Below are 23426 nucleotides of genomic sequence, written 5' to 3'. Positions count from 1 at the left end.
GATGGGATCTCCCTTGTGGAATCTTTCCAGTGCCGGGTGTTGAATCTGCATAACTGCTACCCATTCAATACCCAGGCAATGGGAATTTGGCAGTCCAGGCTCTGAAGGGGTCTTAAAATTATCCTACTATAGTTCAATAGGGCATTTTAGCTTACAGAGCCCTTTGCTGTACATTATCTCATTTAATCCTCAAATTATGAAGAAGGCAAAGCAATAATTATTATCCTCAGTTTTGAGATAACCAGACGCAGAGAATTTCAGAAACTTGCTCGGTGTCACACAGTTAGGGATAAAACCCAAGGTCTCTTTCTTCTGCAACAGTCCATCAACCTTCCACCCTATCCTAGGAAGTTAGAAATGATGAGGGCTTTTCTGAGTAGTTTTACAGTTTATTGACCATCTACAGACATGACTGCGGGTGTCCACTGTGTTTATATAGAAAATCTGATAGGAAGAGAGTGCGTCTGTATTTTCTGAGTGAAGATCCCTTGGTAAAAAAAGCGGTGATATTATTCTAGTATCCAAATACCTGTAATTGCTTTTGGTTTCTTAAAGACTTTATGGTGGCCGTGTTTCACCATTTATGCCTCAACCAGCATCCCAGTCACAGTTTCAGGTCCCCTCCCTCCAAAGTTGTGATTGGGACCATCAGACGTGGGAATGGAACACTGGAAACATAAAGGCAAGACCATTAGGAACATGACATGGGTCTTCACTAGGGGGCTCCAAACTCAAGTCAACTACTCCAGGTGGGGCATATGTCAAACTGCAGAATGCATGCCCCTTCCAAAATGAGTACCCAGTACTCAGGTCCAGCTGGCGGCTGCCTTGTCACACGCTCACGGCCATCCCAGCGTAGACCTGCTGGGCTCCAGCAATACTTCCGCCTCAGTCTTCCAAGTAGCCAGAACTACAGATGCTCGCTACCACGCCTGGCTAATTTATTTTTATTTTTATTTTATTGTAGAGACGAGGTCTCGCCAAGTTGCCCGGGGGCTGGTCTCAAATCTGCAGGCTCAGGCAATCCACTCTCCTCAGCCTCCCAAAGTGCTGGGATTACAGGCTAAGCCATCGAGCCCGGCAGGCTGCCATGTTTTAATCAAGCCCAAAGTTACCCAGCTTTGAGATGTTTTTCCAAGAGAACCTAGAAATCCAGAATTTTATGTAAGTTCTCCAGATTGGTTTGTTAAATATGAACAGCTAATGCAAACATTTTTAAACCTCCATAGGTCCAACAAAAACAAAAGCAAAGCAAAACAACACCTTTGAGTCTCTTTTGAAACCTATACCCTTTATAAATTGTAAACAAATAGGGTGTTTTAGGAGACATGCACCAGGCCATAGATATGTGGACGGAAGTATCTTTATTTCCAGCAGAGTACTGCATCTTTTCCATCTTTGTGAGGTGATCAGAATGACAGAAGGGATTACTAAACTGCTGGAGCCAGGGTATATACAGAGCTTCCAAATGATCACTCTTAGATGAGACAATTCAAATATCCTTTTTTCCTCCCTTTAATAATAGTTCTCACCTTTCTCCCCGCCTATTGCCTGGTGGAGGAGACCCATGCGCAAAGCCTTCCCATAGGCACCCAAGGCTGGGGCAGGGGCTATATACAGATCCCTGCTCACTTGTCAATATTATACTCTCTCCACCTGTGCAAGAAAGCATACTGGAGTTTGAATAAGTGAAATGCTAAAAATATTAGAATGGCCTTCATTTGACCTTAGTTTTTTAAAAAGTAAATTCGTCACAAACATTGGTGTTTTATCTAGCATTAATAATGGCTCACTTGTGATACAACTCACAGATAGATGCCAGGGCAGCGTGATTATGAACTGTTGTTTTTAAAAACAAAAATAATACAAAGATATATTGCTAAGCTCCCCAGGCAGACTAGCACTTGCTGCTTCTGGTGTCTTGTGCCAAGGCATGGTGAGTTGGTTTGACTCTTCCAGCTCATAAAATTGTCTTTAGAGTTTCTCTTGCAAGGTTCTTAGAAATATCATCAGACACAGTTGGACTCTTAAGATAGGACAGGAGAAATAAGAGACCATGCTCTCCAAAGCAATCAGTGAATTAGAACAAAAACATTCTCACCTCTCTAACTGGCAACAGGGAGCCTCCAGTTGGACTGGTGTTTGGATGATACTAAGCCAAGTACTGCCCAGCAGCACAAACCAAGAAGTAAAGGCTGCCTGTTATCTGTGTTCTTGATCCAGAAGATGAAGAAACTAAACACCAGAACTCTCTCTGTCACCTCCTTATTTAGGATAACCTGTTTCTTTTCCACTGGATTGCAAAACGAAAATTCAAAACATGGGAATTGAAACCAGACTCAAGGAAGAAGACAGAAATGGAGAGGTGACTGGCAATCTCATGTAGTATGTCTCCTGGGGAAAAGGTGTCTGAACCTTAAAGTCAGACGATGATAAAAATGAGAGCAGAAACAAGTCTATTTTTTCTCTAGGTCACCGTAGGGAACTGATCTAACCTATTTACAAGTGGTCTTGGGGGAACTATCTTTAAATAGCTATCTTGTCACCATCCTTTTCGTCATCTTCCACGATCACTTTGGGCCTCTCGTCCCTGAGCAGTGTCACACCTGCAAAACAAAGCACAGACCTGCAATTAAGTGCCTCTAATGGAAATATTAGACAACCTTGCAGCATAGACACAGTACACAGGAGCATGGCAACCCAGAAACCTCTTAGTGCCTGCAAAGCTAACTTCTTTGCAACTGAGAGAGAAGGAATTGGGTGGCCTTATTTAGCCTTCCCAGAGGTGTTCAACGAGGACACCACTCAGGCGACAGAGGGAGGCACAGCCTGGAGTCAGAGGCAACCTTCATCCTCTTCTCAAAGTTCTGCCCTGAGTTTGCAGCATGGTGGAGTGGAAATCATCCAATTGCTTTGGATATGTGGTTCTGTCACTCACTTAATCTGTGTTGGGCAAGTTAATACATTTGCACCTGAATTTTCTCATATGTAAAATGAGGACACTAATAATTATTACAAAGGATTATTTGTGACAATGAAATAAGATGTATGCAACAATACACAATAGCACAGAGCCGCACCTGTGAGCAACTAACATCAGTTTTCTTCCTGTCCCTTCACAATCTTCTAGTTTAGTTTGCTTTTGAAAAGAACTGGTAAGCCTCATGAAGTCAAACTTAAAGGTATTTTACTAACATCTGGGAGAATATTGAGCTGAGGCTCTGACATGCCATTTCTCAATGTCAGTACTGTGCCAATAGACGATAAAGTTCACACTCTTCAGAGCAAAACGAGAAAATAAGTGTAGTGAGTTTCTCATACAACCACATGGCTGCAATTTATAAAGCTGTTCCTTACTTTGAGATTATTCTTTTCCTCTTTGGAGGATGAAAATATTCTTTCTTTTATTTTTTTTCTTTCTTTTATAAAAATGTAGAGATGTTAGATTTTTTAAAGCATCCTTATCAGACAAAATAAAAAATTACTATTTCTTTGTTCAAATCCATAATATGTTTTTTAAAAAGTTTATGGGCCTGTGAAATGCAGAAGTCTGAGCACAATATTCTGGTCTGATTGGCCCTGAAAGAACAAGCCAAGGTGGTCTGAGTGGTTCTTTTCATTTTTTGAAATGTGAAGTAGAGTCGTTTTAATAAAAGGACAAAGGAAACTGTGATTCAAGGCCAATCCTCCATGGTTTCTGTCATCCCATTTCAGCCAGCCAGCTTTGCTTCCCCACCAATACCTTGCATTGCCTCCCTCTCGCTTCTCATAATTAGAGACCTTTCAGTTCATGAAACATTTCATAAAGATCTAAACTTGAGAGAGGGAAGCTGTGCACCACAAGAGCCTTCCTACGACACTGGACTCCATTCAACAGCAGCAAATTAATGAAAACTATGTGTTGATCTTAATGACTATTCATTTGATTCAGTTCCTAGTTTGTTCATATGGGTTCTTTACCAATTAGCTGGTATTTATTGGAAGAGAAAAACAATTTTAAGAGTCAAGTTAGAATCTAAGGCTTTTGCATAAATCATTTATGAAACACAGTGGGAGATATTTTCTTGCGTACCAGCTGCATAGAGGTTTGGATTTTTATTTGGAATTAAGGCTAGCATGATAGAAGAACATCAGAGCTAGCTATACTGAGCTCCAAAACTTTCCATCCTTCCTTCCTATATATCTCTTCATATGAAGCCAAATTTGGGTTGATTCAAAATGGGCAAGAACCTTTAAATTCTCAAATTCTAGTCAACTTTCTGGTTACTTTGGGTACCCTTGAAACCTACTCATGTTCAGGATTTCAGGGGTGGGAGGAGCCTGTTAAGTCATCAAGGCCTGCTTTTCTCAAGGTGAGCTGGGCTATCCACAAGGGCACAGGACATAATTACAAGTGGAAGGTGAACTAGCACTTTATGCTAATATTAGTTATTAAAATTGGAATTTTATGTTAATATAGTTAAGCACTGAGTTTTGATTTATAATGAAAAATATATGGTAGCTTATCAAAATCCTGATTTCATGGATGCTGTTGCTTGGGAAGACCTTATATCAGGAGTGTCTCCACGTCACCACTGCTTTCTTGTTCTTGATGTGTTGGTGAGCTGAAGATGACCTGAGTTTGGGAAGTGTTGGTCTGGTTTAACCCCCTCCTGATCCTTATGCTTTCCCAAGGGAAACAGAGATGCTCCCCTGAAGGAATGTATTCTGAAAAGCCAAAAAGCTTTGCCTTTGATGATCATTCAGCCTCGAACAGGTCACTCAATCTATCTGAGCATCAGTTTAGTTTACCTGTAAAATTGGAGGAAAAATAATTTGTATGCCCCCAAATAGACTTAGGCCCACATTTTTAAATGCTGTAGCCACATCTTACATGAATATCTGTGATATTGGACAATACATGGTTCTCCCCTACTAAACTGTGAGGTCCTCAAAGGAGATTCTAACATTTGGCACAAAACTTGAAATACAGTAAGTATTTAGCAAATGTCAGTTCCTTTCCTTCTCACTCTCCCTATACAGAAGAAGTTAGAGAACCTTAGCTGCTTATAGGAGCTTGGTGTGTTCTAAGGCCAAGGCTACCAGTCCAAGGTCTTTAAAAGCCAATCAGTCTTGCAGCAAGTTATTTTAGAGCATGATCCTAGCCAGACCACCATCTGAAGTTGTTCCTGCACATTACATTATGAACTGAGGGAGTCAGGACTAAGACACCACCTCTTCTGATAAATCACACTGAAGAGAATGTCCTATTCCCAGCAGGACAGAAAAGGTGTCGCTTTCAATGAACATACTGATCTTTTCCCATTGTGCAGGTACAGTATTTTGATTTTTGATGCCCCAGTGTTCAAATGTTCCCAGCTCATGGAAAATTTTCTAGGTGGCTTCTCCTCAAGCCTTCCAGCCCCAGCCCCATTATTCTTTTCTTTGTTTGTGTCCCTTTGCCACAAATCCAAACTAAAGACATCTTTCTCTCTTAAGCAGGGTTTGGACACCCAGATCTGAAAAATCTTAACCAATGCTACCTGCCATGCAGTCACTGAGATGGGGTCCCTAGCAACAGTAGGCCAAGTTGGGAGCAAGCCTGGGGCTGGCAAAGAAGCTTGAGCTGATTCCCCTCTATAGGACTGTTCTGGCAGTTGGAACCTGTCAAACAAGCTCATTAACCTAGGGGAATGAAGGTAGTTAGCAAGAGATTTAGAAGAGAGAGTGAATCCTTGTCCAGTTTTCACTTGCCAAGGGCTAATGAGAGGAGATGTCTCCAGAGTGCATTTGTCTGTGAGTTTCTCTCCACACCCTTATTAGACCCAATGTGAGTCTTTCTGAACAGCTGCCGAAGGCTCTATCCTTATCAGCTTAACTAGCATTTCGATTACTGCCAAATCTTTAAATACTAAAGACTCTTCAGAAATGAAGTACTTCAGCTAATATGCTAATAAAAGCTAGAATCAGACAACAATATCTGTAATTGCACATACTTATAACAGATTTGCTGATTCAAGGAATTCTGTAATGTGTACAGAATCTGTAGACGTACAGCTATCTCACCCCACCCCACCCCCAGCTCTTGTTTACTCTGCAGTGTTTGATAAACATTTTTAATTCAATAGAGAAGCTGCTCTTTTAGAATGTAGAGATTGGAGTGTGGGCAGTACCCACTGCCAGATAAACAGAGCTCAACACTTTAGGAAATTTCTTGAATCAGCAGGTTTATATGGAGACATAAAACACTGTCATTCAGAGAATTCTCACCTTCACGAATGTTTAGATGCCTCTCAAAGAATATAAGATTGAACAAAGAATGAAGGGGAACTAACATATACTGAGCGCTTTCTGTATGCCAGAACTCTGCTAAGTGCTTTTTAAACTTTATTCAATTGTGTTAATAACCCTGGGAGACAGATTTTATGGTCGTCGTTTCAGGAATGAATAAAACGAAAGAGGCTTTTATAGTTTATGCTAATTGCCCAGGGTCACAAAACTAGTATGAAGTAGAACCAGAGATGAAACCTAGGCCTTTCTGATGCTAAAGCCCACGTTCAATTTTGTACACAAGGATGACTCCTTATCCATAAATATTGTTGTCCCTCTAATGAAGTCTTCATGGGAGAACTTCAATAAAAAACAGATACAAGAATGAAGAGAAAATGATCAGTCTCCACTATTTTTCAAGGTATTGCAAAACAGCGATTGCCAGAAAGAACATCAAGTCAACATATACATAGAGAGCATTGCTACACAGACAGGACTGGACTAGACATCAAGATCAATGCCAGAAATATAAAGCAATCACAGCTCAGTCTTCATGGATTCACCAAGAAAGTTGCTGATGTAAGTCCATGTAAATAGCAGCAACAATAATAGCAACAAGAACAGTAAAGACAATACTAAAAGAGCTGAAAAAGTCTTGGGTATTTTCATGCCCATGACTAATACAGAGTTAATTCAGATTAGAGAAGAGTTATTTTGAACTTCAAAGATCTGTTAGCCGAGGCTTTGGGCTGGCTGAGTCTTGAAAGGTAACCGAGGGCCGAATGCAGTAGCTCACATCTATAATCCCAGCACTTTGGGAGGCCAAGGCAAGAGGATTGCCTGATCCCAGGAGTTTGAGACCAGCCTGGGCAACTTGGTGAGACCTCGTCTCTAAAAAAAAAAAAAAAAAAAAAAAAATTACATATAAGAAAAAGAAAAAGAAAAGAAAGGTAACTGAGACCTGGACAGGGGCAGAGCTTGAGGGGAAATGCATGATTGATTGGTGACTCATTGTAGGTAGGAATGCACATAACCTATGAGAAGCAAACAAGAGGCAGGTTCAGACCATTCCACTTGGTTTCTGGACCATTTCTCCAAAGAATTGTTTCCACATGCTCTATGCCACCTTGTCTGGCTCTGCTTCTTACTTGCAAGTCAGAAAACATGTGATCCTGTCTATTCCTCTGTTTTCTCTCATAGAATTTGGAGACAGTGATCCTTTGACAGAGGTAAAAAAAGAAAGGGCTTATTTAAATCATATATGATTATAAAACAAGATTTCCCATATTACAGCATAATATATAGAATGATTAGACTAATAGTAGGAAAAAAGTTCTGTGGCAAATAGATCAGAGCTGGGTTATGCAAAATTAAAGTGATTCCTTTACTGCAGAACTGCTCAGAAATTTTATTACAAGCATACTTCAGAGATATGATGGGTTCAGTTTCAGACCACTGCAATAAAGTGAATATTGCAATAAAGAGAATCACACGAATTTTTAAATTTCCCAGCTCATATAAAAGTTATGTTTACACTATACTGTAGTCTATTAAGTATGTAATAGCATTATGTTTAAAGAAACAATGTATATTGTTTAAGAAATACATTATTTTTAAAAATTGCTAACAAGCATCTGAGGCTTCATTGACTCTTAATGTTTTTGCTCATAAAAAGTATTGCCTTGATGTTGATGGCTGCTAACTCATCAGGTTGCTGGTTGCTGAAAGTCATGGTGGTTGTGGCAATTTCTTCAAATAAGACAGCAATGAAGTTTGCTGCATCGGTTGACTCTTCCTTTCATTAAAGAATTCTCTATAGCATGCAATGCTGTTTGATGGCATTTTACTCACAGCAGAACTTTCTTCAAAATTGGAGTCAATCCTTTCAAACTTGACCATGCTTTATCAAGTAAGTTTATGGAATATTCTAAATCCTTTGTTGTCATTTCAACAGTGTTCACAGCATCTTCACTAGGAGTAGATTCCATCTCAAGAAACCACTTTCTTTGTTCATCCATAAGAAGTAACTCCTCATCCATTTAAGTTTCATCATGAGGTTGCAGCAATTCAACCACATATTCAGGTTCCCCCGTCTAATCCCAGTTCTTTTGTTATTTCTACCACATCTGCAGTAACATCTTGAACTCCTAAAGTCATTCATGATAGTTGTTGGAATCAACTTCTTCCAAATTCCTATTAGTGTTATTTTTACCTCCTCCCATGAATCATGAATGTTTTTAATGATTCTAGAATGGTGAATCCTTTCCAGAAGACTTTCAGTGTGCTTTGTCCAGATTCGTCAGAGGAATCACTCTCTATGGCAGCTATGACCTTACAACATGTAATTTTTAAATAATAAGACTAGAAACCTGAAATGACTTTTTGATCCATGGGCTGCAAAATGGAGCTGCAGTTTCTCCATCAGCACTTGCTGCTTTATCCCGTACTTTAATGCTAGAGATGGCTTCTTTCCTTAAACCTCATGACCAACCTCTGCTAGCTTCCAACTTTTCTTTTGCATCTTTTTCATCTCTCTCTGCCTTCAGAGAATTTAAGAGAGATAAGGACTTGCTCTTGATTAGACTTTAGCTTAAGGGAATGTTATGTCTAGTTGGATCTTCTATCCAGAACATTAAAATTTTCTCCATATCAGCAATAAGGAGGTTTTGCTTTCTTATCATTTATGTGTTCACCAGAGTAGTGCTTTTAATTTTCTTTAAGAACTTTTCCTTTGCATTCACAACTTAGATAACTGTGTGGCACAAGAGGCCTAGCTTTTGACCTGTCAGCTTTTGACATGTTTTCCTCACTAAGAGTAATCATTTCTAGCTTTTGATTTGAAGTGAGAGATGTGTGACTCTTCCTCTCACTTGAACAGTTTGAGGCTACTGTAGGGTTATTAATTGGTCTAGTTTCAACTTTGTTGTGTCTCAGAGAATTGGAAGACCCAAGGTGAGGGAGAGAGACAGGGGAATGACCTGTCGGTGGAGCAGTCAGAACAGACACAACATTTATCAATTAAGTTTGCCATATTATGAGTGTGGCTCATGGCATCCCCCCAGAACTTACAATAGTAACATCGAAGGTCACTATAACAGATAAAGAGAATAATGAGAAAGTTTGACATATTGGGATAATTACCAAAATGTGACACAGAGACACAAAGTGAGCACATGCAGATGGAAAAATGATAACACTGGAAAAATAGACTTGGTAGATGCAAAGTTACCACAAGCCTTCAATTAATAAAAAAAACAAACAAAACACACACAAGCAAGAAAACAACACAATATATGCAAAGTTCAAATAAGTGAAGCACAATAAAATGAAGCATCCCTCTTCTTTAAGTAAGTTAGCATATGGCATCCAAGTTGCCTGGCTGTGAATTTTAGGAAAACCTAATTTTTCCTGCTTTAAGACCGAATTTCCCACCTAGAGTATAAACTCCATGAAAGCAAGGGCTTTTTTAGTTTTATTTTCTAGTGTATGCCCAGCACATGAACAACACTTGGCACATAGTAGGTACTCAATGAATAAAAGCCAAAGACATCACCACCTCAGGATGCTTCGACTTTTGCCTCAAATGTTCTTTCCTCAGTTGTCTCCACAGTGTGCCCTTCCACACTTTCTTCAGGTCTCTGCTTATTTTTTTCCCAAGAAAAGTCTTTTCTGCACACCCTATCTAAAGAAGCAATCTCCATTTTTCTTTCTTCCCCTTCCTAATTCTTTTCTTCATAGCATTTAGCCCTAGCAGACGTTCCATTATGTATTTATTTATATGATTATTGACTTTCTTCCAGTACTAGTGCCTGAAACAGTGCCTAGAACATAAGACTTCAATAAGTGTTTGTTAAAAGAATAAAGACAGCTTGGGGAGGTGAATCTTCTCTCTCTCTTCTCTTTCTCTCTTTAAATTGCTTTTAAATAAACTTTTCTTTCTTTGCAAAAAAAAAAAGAATAAAGACAGTTTGAGTATTAGACTTCTGTACATCCTAAACTACTTTTATTTGCATTATCTCAGAAGTTTGCATGAAGTCAGTGCTTGGAAAAGCTGGTCTTAGAAACATCTCTCTCTCTCTCTCTCTCTCTCTCTCTCTCTCCATGTGTGTGTGTGTGTGTGTGTGTGTGTGTGTGTGTGAGAGAGAGAGAGAGAGAGAGAGAGAGAGAGAGAGAGAGAGCGCGCGAGAGAGAACGTTGTCACTGGCATAATCATGTGGATCACATACCCACAATCATCTTGGTATATAAGCAAGTGGTGAAGATGAAGGGATGGAGGGATGGACAGAGGTTAGAGGAGGTGGAATGAGAGGAAGAAGAAGAAGAAAAAGGACAGAAGTGCAGAGAATACAAATCCCATGAAACTTAAAACTAGATCCTCTAGCATGGCTGGGGATCTCAAGACACCGATTGCTTTTGTCATGATGTCTTCTTCTGAGCTGTCTTTTGATTTTTGAATTAAATAAAATAATGGGGAAATATAGTTTTATAATAACAACCAAATTTCATCTTCTTCCAAGAGTGTTCATTCTGAATTTTTATGATGCTAACAGTCCACACCACAGAACAGCATAGATCAATGAAAAACTACCCGAAGGTGAGAGACTCTGGTTTGAGCCCCGACTCTATCACTGATAGTATTTGATCTTGATTATGATTTTATACATTCATTTATCCATCTAGTCCTCTCATTATTGATCCAACCAATCAGCCCGTTAGCCATCTATCCATCAATTTTACCCATATAAGTCTTTAAAGAAGCAGAGTAAGTGAATTAAATTTTCCCTCAGTGTTTTTAACCAGTCAAAGAAGATAATAGCTACTTTATTGTGTTAGTCTATTAATTCTTAAAATCCATGCCAAACTCAGTACCTGACATTTAGTAGGATCTCAATCAACACTAATATGTTTTCTCTCTTTTACTCCCCACACATCTATCTATATGAAACACACACGCGGTCTCATACTCTAGTCATGAATGTACATGGCTTATTCCTCAACTCACACATAATCTTCTCAGTGGCAAGGACTATATCTCATATCTCAGAGTAGTTCCATTATAGCCTGGGATTTGATACATGTTAAGGTAGCTATCAATGTTTCCCTTCCTCCCGCCTACCCCCCCTTCCCATCCCTGACCTCATTGTAAGGATTTGACCAGTTAATTCAGGTGTCTTGCGAGACTCAGCCATAGGATGCAGTGTTCGTGGAAGCCTGGGGAGGAAGGCATTCCAACTCTTCTCAAGGACCTGCTGACATTTCTATTCCATTGACTCAGTGAATTTGACTAGCTCTGCTGAAGCATGAGTAATGCTCTGACCCTTTCTCATCCCCAGATCAGCCCCTGGGGAGGGACCTGTGATGATAAACCTCAAAGGCTGCCGTGAGTGCAGCTCCTCTCCAGAGTACTTCTGCACAACACAGCTTGCTGGGCCAAGACAAAGGCCAGGCCCCTGGCATCTCCAGATGGCAAGGCTCTTGACCTGTTCCCTTCACCCCCTGCAAACACCCTGCACAAGCTCTTTTACCTGCTGCAAATGGGGACATATGCAGGGCAGGTGTGTCTTTTCTCCTTGGCTTTTTCTGTTCCAGGTCAGTGTTATGAAGAGCTGGGCTCATTTTACCCTTTGGATGTCTCTCTTGAACATCATATCTTTTAATTAATTGTTCTGAAAACACACCTGTATAGTTAGGGGAAAAGAGAGAGAAACAGGGTCAAATACATGTGTTCTAATATATGGGGACCATGCACATTTACACACACCTGGTAAAAGTTAGGCTTTTCAAACTTATTTTAATAAAAGAAGCTTCTTTATAATAAGAATTAGTATTTATTGGGGCTACATTAGGAACATTCTCTATACACATAATTTTTCATGCCTGATTTTATTATAGCTTCACAGAACCCTAAGGAATTTAATATTATTACCACCATCACATGTCTGAGAAAAATCAAGCAAAGAACTGGACCTGAGCTATTATAGCACCATAGGTGTCCATCAGGAATTGATCCCAGTTAGTCTGCATCCAAAGTCCCTCCTCTTCAACCAGAGGGGATCATTTGTGATTCTGCAAGCATACTTCTGCTTTGATACTTTAATCGTTGCTGTATCTCCAGCCTCCTACCTTGTCACATCTATTTTACAGGTAAAATTTTTCTCCATCATTTAATAATTCTCTTCTATAAAATTTTCCACAACTCACTACCCAGAATAAGCTCCCAAAGTCCTTTTAACTACAGATTTTAATTTCTAACTACAGATTCCAGTTATTATATGCTGCTGGCATTTCTCAGAAAACTGAAATCTCCCTCCCAGAAAGATTAGTGTTTTATTTGTTTTGTATCCCTCAAAGTGTATTGTGAACAGAGATGACAGTGAGTTGATATTCAAGGGGGGGGAGGAGAAAAGGCATCAAAACACGACTTTTGAGAATAAGAGAGTGGTACATATCACATCCAAGAGACATCTTAGTTATCCACCAAACTGCTTTTCTTTTCTTCAGGGCACAGGGCTGGGCCAATTTCCCAGATACCCTGTTGTCAGGTGAGACTTTGTGACGGAGGAGGTCTGGCCCACAGGAATCTCCCAGAACAATCCTCTATTCTGTCTACCCCATGCCTGCAGGTGTTGATACTCACTGGTGACCTTGGAAGTTCATGATAACTTTGCTCCCCGTGTGTTGATGACATCAAAACTGATCAGCCTGGATCCCAGAGTGACTATTTGATGCAGAGTTGTCTCCCCCACCCTAACTGCCACTATTGTTGAGTAAAAAATAAACTTTTCTGCTGATGAATTTGTCTGTTATAGCAGCTGGCCATATTGTAACTAATACAGAGATGGAAAGTGAACCAATTATGTAGAAATACCCACGTATTTAAGGAAACATTTGAAAGATGGATGTCACCTAGTGGCAAGTGATTCCCTTTTATAGCTGTGCAAACCGACTTTGTTGTCCGTTACCTGGTATAAAGGGTGGAATGTGCAGTGCCGGTGTATCTTTTCTCCTTGGCTTTTTTTGGTCTGACTCATCATTCAGGGTAGCCTGTACGTTTTTCCCCTTTCTAGGCTTCTTTCTGAGATCACAGTCCTTAATGAACTGGTCTGAAAGATCATCTGATTTTGACAGAATACCAAAAAAAAAAAAAAAAGAATAAAACATAATTAAGTGTCCAGTCACAATCTGGTTGGTTTCCAATTGCACCTGATGATGAGGGCAGATGTCATTTGCTCTGGATAAAAAAGTGTTTATTTATTTTGGCGTCATTCAGAGTGGACTTTCATAGTCTTGCATAAATTTATGTAATAAAATGGAAAACTGGAATTCTGTAAAACTCCAAATTAAGAGAATTCAAATGGATGAACCATCAAGGCAAAGAAACACTTACAAATGTAGTCAGTGAAGCCACAGAGCAGAAGTTTGAGTTAACTTCCTGATGAGAAGATAGGTTCTCTGGGCTAAATGCTCCTCAATATTCTTTCTCAAGGTTTACTCTCTTTCCAGACTCCAAGGGCCGGTAAGGAACCTAAATCTCCCTTAGTCTTAGAAAGTTTTCCCAAGATTCTTGGTAAATTCCTTACTTGCCATCATTGCTATGGCCAGCCACGTCCTTCTGTGATCCACACTTGAGCTTCAGCATTTGTCTTTTCACTGTCCCTCACTCTGCAACTCTCCTATTTGCCCAACCTAACTCAAAGTCATGATGCTTTCTCATTCATTTTTTTACTTTTCTCAATTCTCTACCCCATTAGAGCATTTGAAGCCTGGCTTTTACACCAAATCCATCAGAAATCATTACAGGTAATGAATCCAATCAGATCACTCCTTGCCCATTAAAGTCTTTTTTCCACTCTATCTTACTCTTCTATGCCTTTTATTTTTAATGTTGCTCTCCTTTGGGCTTCTCTGCCATCATTCTGGCAAGGGATCAGTGGTCCTTCATGATTTATCTCCTGCTGCAGAAACAGCCTTCCTGACAATTAAGGATTATAGCTGTTTTGAAATTTTGTTTTTAATTGTTTCTCCCTCCAATAAGCACATGATAACTGGATAAGTGGAGTCTGGTTGATCTGGGTTCAAATACTGACTGTCATTTGATAGTTCTGAGAACTTGGGACATCATTTCTAGGAACTTTAGTGTTCTCTCAATATTTAAAGTAAGCATAATATTATTAAATTGGTGTGTGTGTGTGTGTGTGTGTGTGTGTGAGAGAGAGAGAGAGAGAGAGAGAGAGAGAGAGAGAGAGATTGAGATTTGTTAATGTTTGCAAAGCATCTGACACATCTAATATATTTCAGATGCTTAAAAAATGTTCACTCTGGACATTGCTGCTCACACTCTAACCTTCCACCAGACCCAGAGGAAAGCCTCTCATCTTCATAGTTCTTTCTAAACTACTCTAGTCCTGAGTGTTCTTTCTCATGTTCTGAATACCCACAGCATTATTTCAGGTAACACCTCTAAAAGATGATCTAGTGATTATTTTGGCATATGTCTTTTCTGCCCTCTTTAATGACAGGTGTTTTGTCTTCTATCTCTTCAGCAGCAATGAGTAAATATGTGTTGAATGTATGTTGAGTGAAGGAACTGAAATATATTATGTATAAGGAATTATTTTGTTAGGTTTCAAAGAGGCCACAAGGCACTGAAGCTATTTGTCTTCTTTGAAAATACTAACTAGGGCCTGGATACAGTCTGGCTAGATCTACAAATATGAACAAATGTGAGGAAATCAAGAGAGAGTAATTGGAACCTTCAGCCTTTTCTTTCCATTCCATTCCTTTCCTCTCTGTTTCTTATTTTTTGAAAATCAGGTACGTTTCTTTGAAACATTGAGGATTAAATGTGTTATATTTTTTCAGTTTCTTTTTGTGGGTCTAGACAAAAACTGTGTCATTCACTCATTTTTTACATCTTTCTGCTATGTCAATGCCTATGCTTTATCAGTTGCTAAATATGAGTATCATGCCTAAACATTGTATCTAATTTAGTTCCCACACTAAGGCTACACAGATGTTATATATCACCTCTGCTTTGAAGATGACGTAACTAAGGTTCAGAAGGCTAGGTAAAAAAGTTGAAGGGTATATTGCTGGTAGGTTATGGGATCAGGATTGCACTCAGCCTCTTGAGAGTATGTACCTTAATGCCTGACTGCAAAAGCAATTTTTAAAACGTATTACCACATAGCACAGTTAATTCCCCCCCCACCATATTTTACATACCATGTTGAATGAATGAATGAATGTTACTCAGAATGAGTGCTGTCCTCCTCTGGAGGTACAGACTTGTCATGAGTCACCATTTAACCCCAGGATGCTACTCAGTGCACAGTAGAGAGAGCAAGCCATTTGCTTCAATTTTGACTTTTACTTCAATTGCACTTTTCCCCATTTTTGGAGAAATCTTGAACATAAAATATCTTGATGGCAAATGGGGAGGGGGAGAGGAGGGGGGAGTCATAACCAGGCGAGGCATAGACAAAGGCTATGAATATGCAAAAGGCCCATCCATCAAAAGTCTGAGTGTCTCATTTTTAGAAATGGGTAGAGGCAGAAATGTTTCTGGTATTTTCATTACAAAGGTTATGCAAAAAGTCAGTTCTGGAAAGGAAACAGATTGACAATAAAGCAGAAAAAGGCTATTTAAAATTCTGTCTTGATAGGCAAAGAGAGATATTTGAAATATTTTATTGGCACTGCACATGGAGTATAAGTGTGTCGGGAAATACTGGAAACAAGCTATACTGACACATTCCATTTATTGCCTCAAAAATGCTCTGCCTGGAATTCTGTCAGACCCAAAAAAGAGGACAATGCTCCCTCTGTCTCTCTCTCTCTCTCTCTCTCTCTCTCTGTCTCCCTCTCTAACTCTAATGAACTTCTCTCCAGTGCTTCAGCTAATATTTACATGGCAGACCCCACAGACCCATGGCTATTTGCCTGCCCATCTGGTGTGGGCTGTCACCAGAAGGCACAGACTATCAGGTTTCAGAGGGCCCCTCTCTGACTTGCCCACAAACCAAATGGCAGAGACGCCCCCTTTCCAACTTCCACTACTGACATTCACAATGGAGCATTTACCTAAGTGGCTGCAACGAGAATCCAGCTTGTCCAGTCTGTCTTCTGAGAGCTCTAGTGGCTGCATTTGCTCAGTGGACATCATCAAAAGAGGGTGGATGGGAGTCTTTCTTCCCCAGAACTAAGAAAATATAAGAAACAGTTCATAAGTATGCTTTCTGTTCATTCACTTTTAAATAAAATAAATACATTTATTGAGCACTTACTCTTATGTTCCAAATTTAATCCTATTTTTCAAATCTTCTTTTTATACTTAGCTACTAGAGATTTAAGCCAAAATAAAATGAATCGCACACACAAACATACACACACAGATTTATGGGTAATTGTCATGTATCAAATGTTCAACAATTGCCTTGTCTCAGAGATACATTGAGAGTTTCAAAATGACCAGTTGTCAAGTCTGAATTAGAAATGCGTTAGCTTCTCAAAATTCTGATTAAACCTTGCCTATATTTTCTCTGTTGAGTTCCACAAAGTAGGATTATGATTGTGTTTACATTACAGATGAGGAAACTGAGGCTCAGAAAGTTTAATGAGCATAGTCTCACATCTATTAAATAACCAATCCTATATCCAAGTCCAATTCTGCAGATTTCCACTGTCTACCCAAGCCTCTTAAAACCAAAGTGAATCCTTTAAACCCGAACTGAGTCAGACTTCTGGTTTGCTACCACTGTACCCTGAAACTATAAATGAATGAGACTACCTCCCCATCCATACTATGATAGTGGTAGAGACATAGTAGGAGAAAATAGTTCTTGAATAGATCTTTATTTTTCCCTAGGGATTCCTGACACGAGAGCAAATCTTTTCCCCTCCCCCATTCCCCATCTTTCCTGGACCACCAATCCATTGAACTTTCCAGAGCTATTAGTTCCAGCCATTGTCCAGGAGGAGTAGAAATCCAGAATGGACACATGTCAGATCTAAATGAGACACAATAGCTGAGATTTATAGAAAATCTTTATTTGCATCTGCCTGGATTCTGTACCTTAAGTTCCTCTCATGATTTATTACTCGTGTCCTACCATAGCAAGAATGGTGAGGAAGAAAAGAATAAGATTAAAATGACTCAAATGATCCTCTTCTTTTGAGATTCCTGGATATCAACGGACAGATGAACACACAGACCAGTTGTGCTAACCTTTGAAGCTCATAGAATGAGTTCTACTCAGTTCTCTTCTGAGGAATAAGCCAGCTTTCTCTGGAAAGGCTGGAGGATCTCTCCCACTATGTGCTGAGATCACTGCATGGCAGATGGAGCCATTAACTGATCACTTGAGCAAGGCTTTTAGTGTCACTCTGTGCAGACTGATTGTACTGAGTGACTTCAGCAGAAATCAATTCAGACCATTGTTTTTAGCATATGTATGAAGACTGTCAACTCCCCAGTACCACAAGGAAGTATGTTGTTAATTTGCATATGCCATGGGAACATCACTCAGGATGAGTGGGTTCAGTGCTGAGGTCTCAAGGCAAAGTTACAGCCTCAACTATGGTCTTACGCCCCGATTTAACCAATTTTCTTCTTCTTTGAGCAGAGTCATGGGCCCAGTTATAGATGCTGTGCTAAAAATTACCCCATGGAGAATCTGTTCAAAATATTCATTCTCCAGAAGAAATTGAGGCTCAAATAGGTTAAATGACATACCATTAGTTATGCATTTGGGGTCAGAGTCATCATTTGAACTCAGGCCCCTGCTATCTACTCTAAGTAGTATCTGGCAATAGCATTCCTCCTCCCCTTCTCCCCAACCCTTGTAAGGTAAGCTATTTTTTGTACTTGGAGCATGTGCCTGCTCCTATGTGCCCAATAGCTGTTTATTTAATTTGAATCTGAGTTCCTGAGTCCAATACACTTAGGTTAAATCTCAGCTCTTTAATTGAAAAGCAATATGACTTTGATGAGGTTGTTAAGTCTTAATGATTTAGTGAAGGTAAATATAGGCCAAGTGCAATATAATCATTTTTAGCCTCTCTCTCCACAAGCTATTGTTGTTATGATAAAATTTGCAAAGGCTAACATCTTTGTGGTGCTCCATATTCTGGCACTCAGGGATATATGTCCCTCTCTGCTCCTCAAGTTTATCCTCAATTTTCTTATCTGTAAAATGGAGTTATAATACCTGCCTTATAGCGTCACTGTGAAGATGAAGTAGGGTAGCTCCATGCTTAGCATATTGTAGACACTATTTAAGTAGCAGCTGTTTTTATGTAACATTGTCTATACCGTGCTAGATAGCTGGCTAAGGAAGACTCCCTGTATAGCTAACAGATTTTTAAAAACAATCAAACACTTTCTTTCCATCCAGATCCTGAACCTTGGGAGGGCCAGACTTCATCTGAACAAAGCGGCTATGGTTCCACTGAACTAGAAGAAAAGGAACCTGCCCTTAGCCAATGAAATGTGCAAAGATCAGTTCACTATATCAGAGTCCTCTGAATAAGGCAAGCATAACCAGTGATCCATCACATAATGGATACTTGCTTCCTCCACAACAATGCTCCTGTTGTCTATGGAGGAAACAGCATCATTTTAAATCAGTGTGATTAAAAGAATGATGGTGGTGAACTAGCAAGATTCTGTTTGCCAAGGGGCTGAAAGGTGATTTCCAGATTTGGAATTTTTACATTATAAACATACTCCATGCTTGGCAGGGATGTGTTTTGCCCATGGGATTAGAAGATACTTTTATCATGGATGATGTCATTATGAACTTCTTGGCAGAAAATCTTCACACAAAGAAAAGAGCAAGTAGGTATCATTGTACCTGTTTGTTGAATGTTGGTTTGAGATGACCTCATCTCCCAGTTTACTGTCCATTTCTATCCTCACTGAGTGAGGTGTTTCTTTGTGAGTAAACCACTATAAGACACGAACCAGTCTAATTCTTGACTACCATGCCTTTCTCTTGCTCTCTCTCTCTTTTTTTTTTTTTTTTTTGAGTCAGAGTCTCAATCTGTCACATAGGCTAAGTTGGAGGGCTGTGGTATGATAACAGCTCACCACAGCCTCAGCGTCCTGTGCTCAGGTGATCCTTCTGCTTCAGCCTCCTGAGTAGCTGGGACTATAGGCATAGACCACTATCCCCAGTTATTTATTATTTTTTTTTTGTAGAGACGAGGCTTTTCTATAAAGTTCCTCTCTTTAATTCAGTCTCTACCCCAAGCAGGTGTCATAAAGGGATGCTGCTCTTGTCATGCTGCCCAAAGGAGGTTTCATCATTTCCCTTGGCAGCTCCCCATAATTTGGGAACATTCCAAGGCCCCTGCTGTCTCTTCCATACCTAAATAGTTGGTCCTCCGGGTCTTCATATTCCAGTCAAAAAGCTAGGGCCTTCAGAGATGCTTGTTGACTGATGACTTTACATTAGGGAGTGTTTCATAAACTGTCTCAGTACAAAGATTTGTGACCCCTTTAACATCCTCTTGCCACTTTTTGATTCAGCGTATGCCTTGAATTCTCACACTGACACAGGAACTTGGACCGCCACTGTGATTGTCAATATCGACTCACCCACCCTTATGACAAACCTAGAGCAAAATGCATTGTGAAAATCAGGACCTTTTATTATATAACCCCTCCAGTGGGATTTCAGGGAGCACCAGCCATCATATGCATTATTTCTGCAGCAAAATTATGACTATTCACATGAAATGACATAAAGACAGACCACAAAAAGATTCATATCCTTTCATGTAAGGTTTTGCTACCAAAAAAGTTTGTGCTTAACCTAACAACAGCAAAACTTTTGGTTTTCAGAATTTTTCAGATTTCTCAGTTAGAGAATAAAGAATTGTTGATCTGAGTTATTTTTTGGGTAGTTGTTCTTTGAGAGAATGTGGGTGGCATGCAAGAAACCAAGGGATGCGATTTTAGGGTTTGAGGGAGGTTTTCAGCTCCCCAGATTCTAAACTCCTTCAACTTCTAATTTGTACTGTTCTTTTTACAAAGGACAAAGCCCTTCTTTTCACAGAGAGACACTTGTGAATGCAAACACCACCGAGAGAGGAGCCTAAACCATGTCACAATACACGGGGATTGTTAATGACAAAGGTCATTTTCTCTTTTGAGAGCAGGAACTGGAAGGGTCAAAGACTGAGTGCCAGGGAAGAAACCCCACTTTGCTGAAGAAGGGCAGGCACACCAGAGAGACTAGGGAAACTGAGGATACATTTTACAGAGGCTAGCCTCCACCAGCTCAGAACTGGATCCTATTTCAGGGGAACAGTAAAGCTATCTTTGCAGCCAAAAAAGATTCATTGGTTCAGTTGTGGTCAGAAGCTAGTCTGGGCATTTTGAGTAGGTTTTTCAGCTGGATATGAGAATATGAAGTTTAATTTTTGGACAGAATAATTCCTCACAACTGTAGGTATTTCATGCTGTAAAGCAAAATGAGATAGAAGAAAATGTTTGGCTGCTTGTACCACTCTATAGCTGCGTGAACTTGGAAAAATTATGTGTCCTCTTGGCTATTTAGATTTCAGATCTGTAAAATGGGGATGATAGTAGCACTTCTCCAGGGTTGTTGAGAGTATTAATGACATAATGTAGGTAAAGGGCCAGCTCAGGTCCCACATGGCAACATTTTAATGAGCATGAACTGCCTTTGATCTTTCTGTCCTTTCTTTGGATTATAGTATGTATATCTAAATTGATCCATCAGAATAATCTCCTTATCTCATCTCTGGCCTTCTCTGAGGCTAATAATGAAATCAGAACAGTTCAAGGCACAAACCAACAGCGGAACAGCCATTTTCATGTCTTGGGAACGTGATAATACTGATTCTAGGGAGTGAGTGGACTCTTAGCTTAGCCCTACAGTATTCGAAAGAATAATCTCAAAATAATTAGGTCTAGATTCACTTGATGGAATAAAAGGTAGAGGGTTATATCCACAGCCCATGTGGTGTCTGGTTAATGTAGCCTCTGGCTATGTAAAATTCATATCCTTTGTGGAACCTCTTTTTAACTGGAGGATTGAATTCAGGTCAAAAATACCATATTTTAAAATCGAATTTGTTCATCTAGGAGACCTAAATTGGCAGTATTCCTAGAGGAGTGACTGACTTAAAGTAGGGCATGGAGATGTGTTTTGAGAAGTGCACTTTCCCCAGCCTAGGAAGACAAATCTCTCCATCCTGTGTGAATATGCAGATACACAGACTTTATCTTGAAACTTTGCAGTTGAGTTTGAGAGGACTCTTACAAAACTTTTACAGAACTCAGGATCCCACCTCCCTTGGAAAAATGACTTAAAGTGGTGACTTTTTCTTCTCCCCACCAAGCCCCAGCTTCCCCTTGCTCCATAAAGCACAACCCCTGCATCACCAGCTACAGTCTTTTTTTTTTTTTTTGGTCCCAGAAACCACAAAGAAGCTGTAACTTATTGGAAACTGCTGTTCTCATCTCAAAAGTTCTTGGAGTAAAATTCTGAAGCACTTACCAATCAGTGCAGGTGCTGGGGAGCGAAGGCGAGAGACAGGGAGGGCGCGTGTGTGCTCACCGAAGCTGGGCCTGGCTCTGCGGCAGCAGTGGCTGCTGCTGGCCAGCTCCAGCTCCTCTTATCTAGGGACCAGCTGCTGCTGTTGCCATGGGGATGCTCTGTTTCACAGGCACCAGGGCAAGGGGGATGGAGGAGGAAAGAGGACTAACCTCACCATCACTGCTCTCCACGGTAATGATTGTACATTACAAAAATACAATACACAGGGGCGTGTTTGAGGTTCCCAGTGTGCACACTGGAGAAATCCAGACACACCAGCTACATCTTTGAATCCCTATAACAGTCCTATGCAATGGTTTTTTTTGGCTTGATTCTATAAATATGGAAACTGAGGCACAGAAAGGTTAAGTGACTTGCCCAAGAGGGAGCCCAGCTTATTTCCACCCTCAAATCGATTTGAGTTTAAATTCAAAGTACTTTCACTCACCACTGCTGCCTCTCAGATTCTCTCATAAGGAGAAGCAGAATAACAGCAGCAATTGCTGACATACGTAAGGCTACCCATGTGCCAGGCACTCTTCTAGAGACCCGAATGGACTCATTTAATCCTTGTACCAACCTTGCGAGATGAGCTACTGTCAGCATCCCATTTTATTGATGAGGAAACTCAGGCTCAGAGCTGACAAATCGTCTGCCCTAGGTCTCCCTGCTAGTAAATGCGAAGGGTAGTGTTTGAATCAGGTAATTGAATGCTAGTGTTCATACTCTTATCTACTTTGCAATACTTCTCATCAAATACAGCATTTCAGATAGCCCATGGCTAAGAAAGCAAACCCTGACTTTTTAGGCTGGGGTGTGGAGGTCAGGAAAAAGTTGCTCCTTCAAAGGAACTATCCAGACGTTCCAATATTAGGACTGTATAGGCATTCCATAAAAGGGAGTTTAAGCAAGATAGGAGTGTGACATGCTGTCAGTTGGAGAGGAAGGGTCTGTGTTTTGGGTCAGCTCACAGGAGGGAAGCTCATTGAGAGCTTTGTGTGAAGTTGCAAGAGCAGCAGTTTACAGTTAACAGTCTGGGCATTAAGAGCAGGAAGGTCAGTCAGGAGATCAGGTAGTGATCAGCAAACACTGGAAAGGCTTGAGACCTCTGACGGCAGCCAAGAGACCACCCAATGACACTCAAGAGATATGTTCTCACAGGAAGGTATGTGAGCACTATCCATGTTGTTTCCTTTTCTTTCCCGAGGTTGCATGCAGTGCAGGTCCCTAGCAGCCCCTTGTCGACTTCAGCTGCCTGCTAGTCACTGGTAATAGGTTGGCTGATGCCTCCCTCCCATTTGCCAGCATCCCAAATAACAAACTCATCTTGAGGTTGACTCCTAGGGTTACAATTTCTTCAGAGGCCATGGTAACAAATCAGCAGGAGTGGACTTATTTGTCAGTTCTGGTCCTTATTGTGACCTCCTGGAACGAGATAAAGGCTGACGGAAGGTAATGCTCCTGGCTAGGAAGGGAAGCTCCTGGATGCTGAGGGACAGAGACTGCGGGCTTCATCTTCTTGTCATCAGCCTTGTTGGCTAATAAGTAGCAGCATCTTAATTCCAAACTTGAATGGAAAAGATACACTTTCTTCCTAACCCTTAAATT

The 23426-nt window shown here is 40.3% G+C and overlaps 1 protein-coding gene across 2 annotated transcripts; it reads right to left on the bottom strand.

Annotated features, from left to right (window-relative positions):
• Positions 1-1376: 1376 nt before the first annotated feature.
• Positions 1377-22073, bottom strand: PPP1R17 (protein phosphatase 1 regulatory subunit 17). Of its 2 annotated transcripts, XM_008054620.2 has the most exons (5): positions 21780-22073; positions 16333-16450; positions 13212-13364; positions 11775-11927; positions 2440-2606 (listed from the first exon to the last, which is right to left on the bottom strand). In XM_008054620.2, exons 2-5 carry the CDS (start codon positions 16412-16414, stop codon positions 2527-2529), a joined length of 468 nt encoding a protein of 155 aa, XP_008052811.1. In that variant the 5' UTR covers positions 16415-16450; positions 21780-22073; the 3' UTR covers positions 2440-2526. The 2 variants fall into 2 exon arrangements, with proteins under 2 accessions (XP_008052812.1, XP_008052811.1); XM_008054621.2 differs by lacking the exon at positions 13212-13364 and having other exon boundaries at positions 1377-2606; positions 21780-21873.
• Between the last annotated feature and the right edge of the window lie 1353 nt (positions 22074-23426).

Source organism: Carlito syrichta, unplaced genomic scaffold (genome assembly GCF_000164805.1).
Source record: "Carlito syrichta isolate Samal-C Ts95f unplaced genomic scaffold, Tarsius_syrichta-2.0.1 Scaffold297238, whole genome shotgun sequence".
In the NCBI taxonomy this organism is placed as follows: domain Eukaryota; kingdom Metazoa; phylum Chordata; class Mammalia; order Primates; family Tarsiidae; genus Carlito; species Carlito syrichta.
This window is presented reverse-complemented; position numbering and strand designations above follow the sequence as displayed.

Bases quoted from the DNA above. Each gene is read 5' to 3' on its own strand.
- PPP1R17 (XM_008054620.2), bottom strand. From the start codon at position 16,414: ATGATGTCCACTGAGCAAATGCAGCCACTAGAGCTCTCAGAAGACAGA. The intron at 13,365-16,332 runs GTAAATGCTCCA...TGTCAAAATCAG, and splicing joins TTCTCGTTGCAGCCACTTAG to ATGATCTTTCAGACCAGTTC. The intron at 2,607-11,774 runs GTAAAAGAGCTT...TTTGTTTTGCAG, and splicing joins TATGTCCCCATTTGCAGCAG to GTGTGACACTGCTCAGGGAC.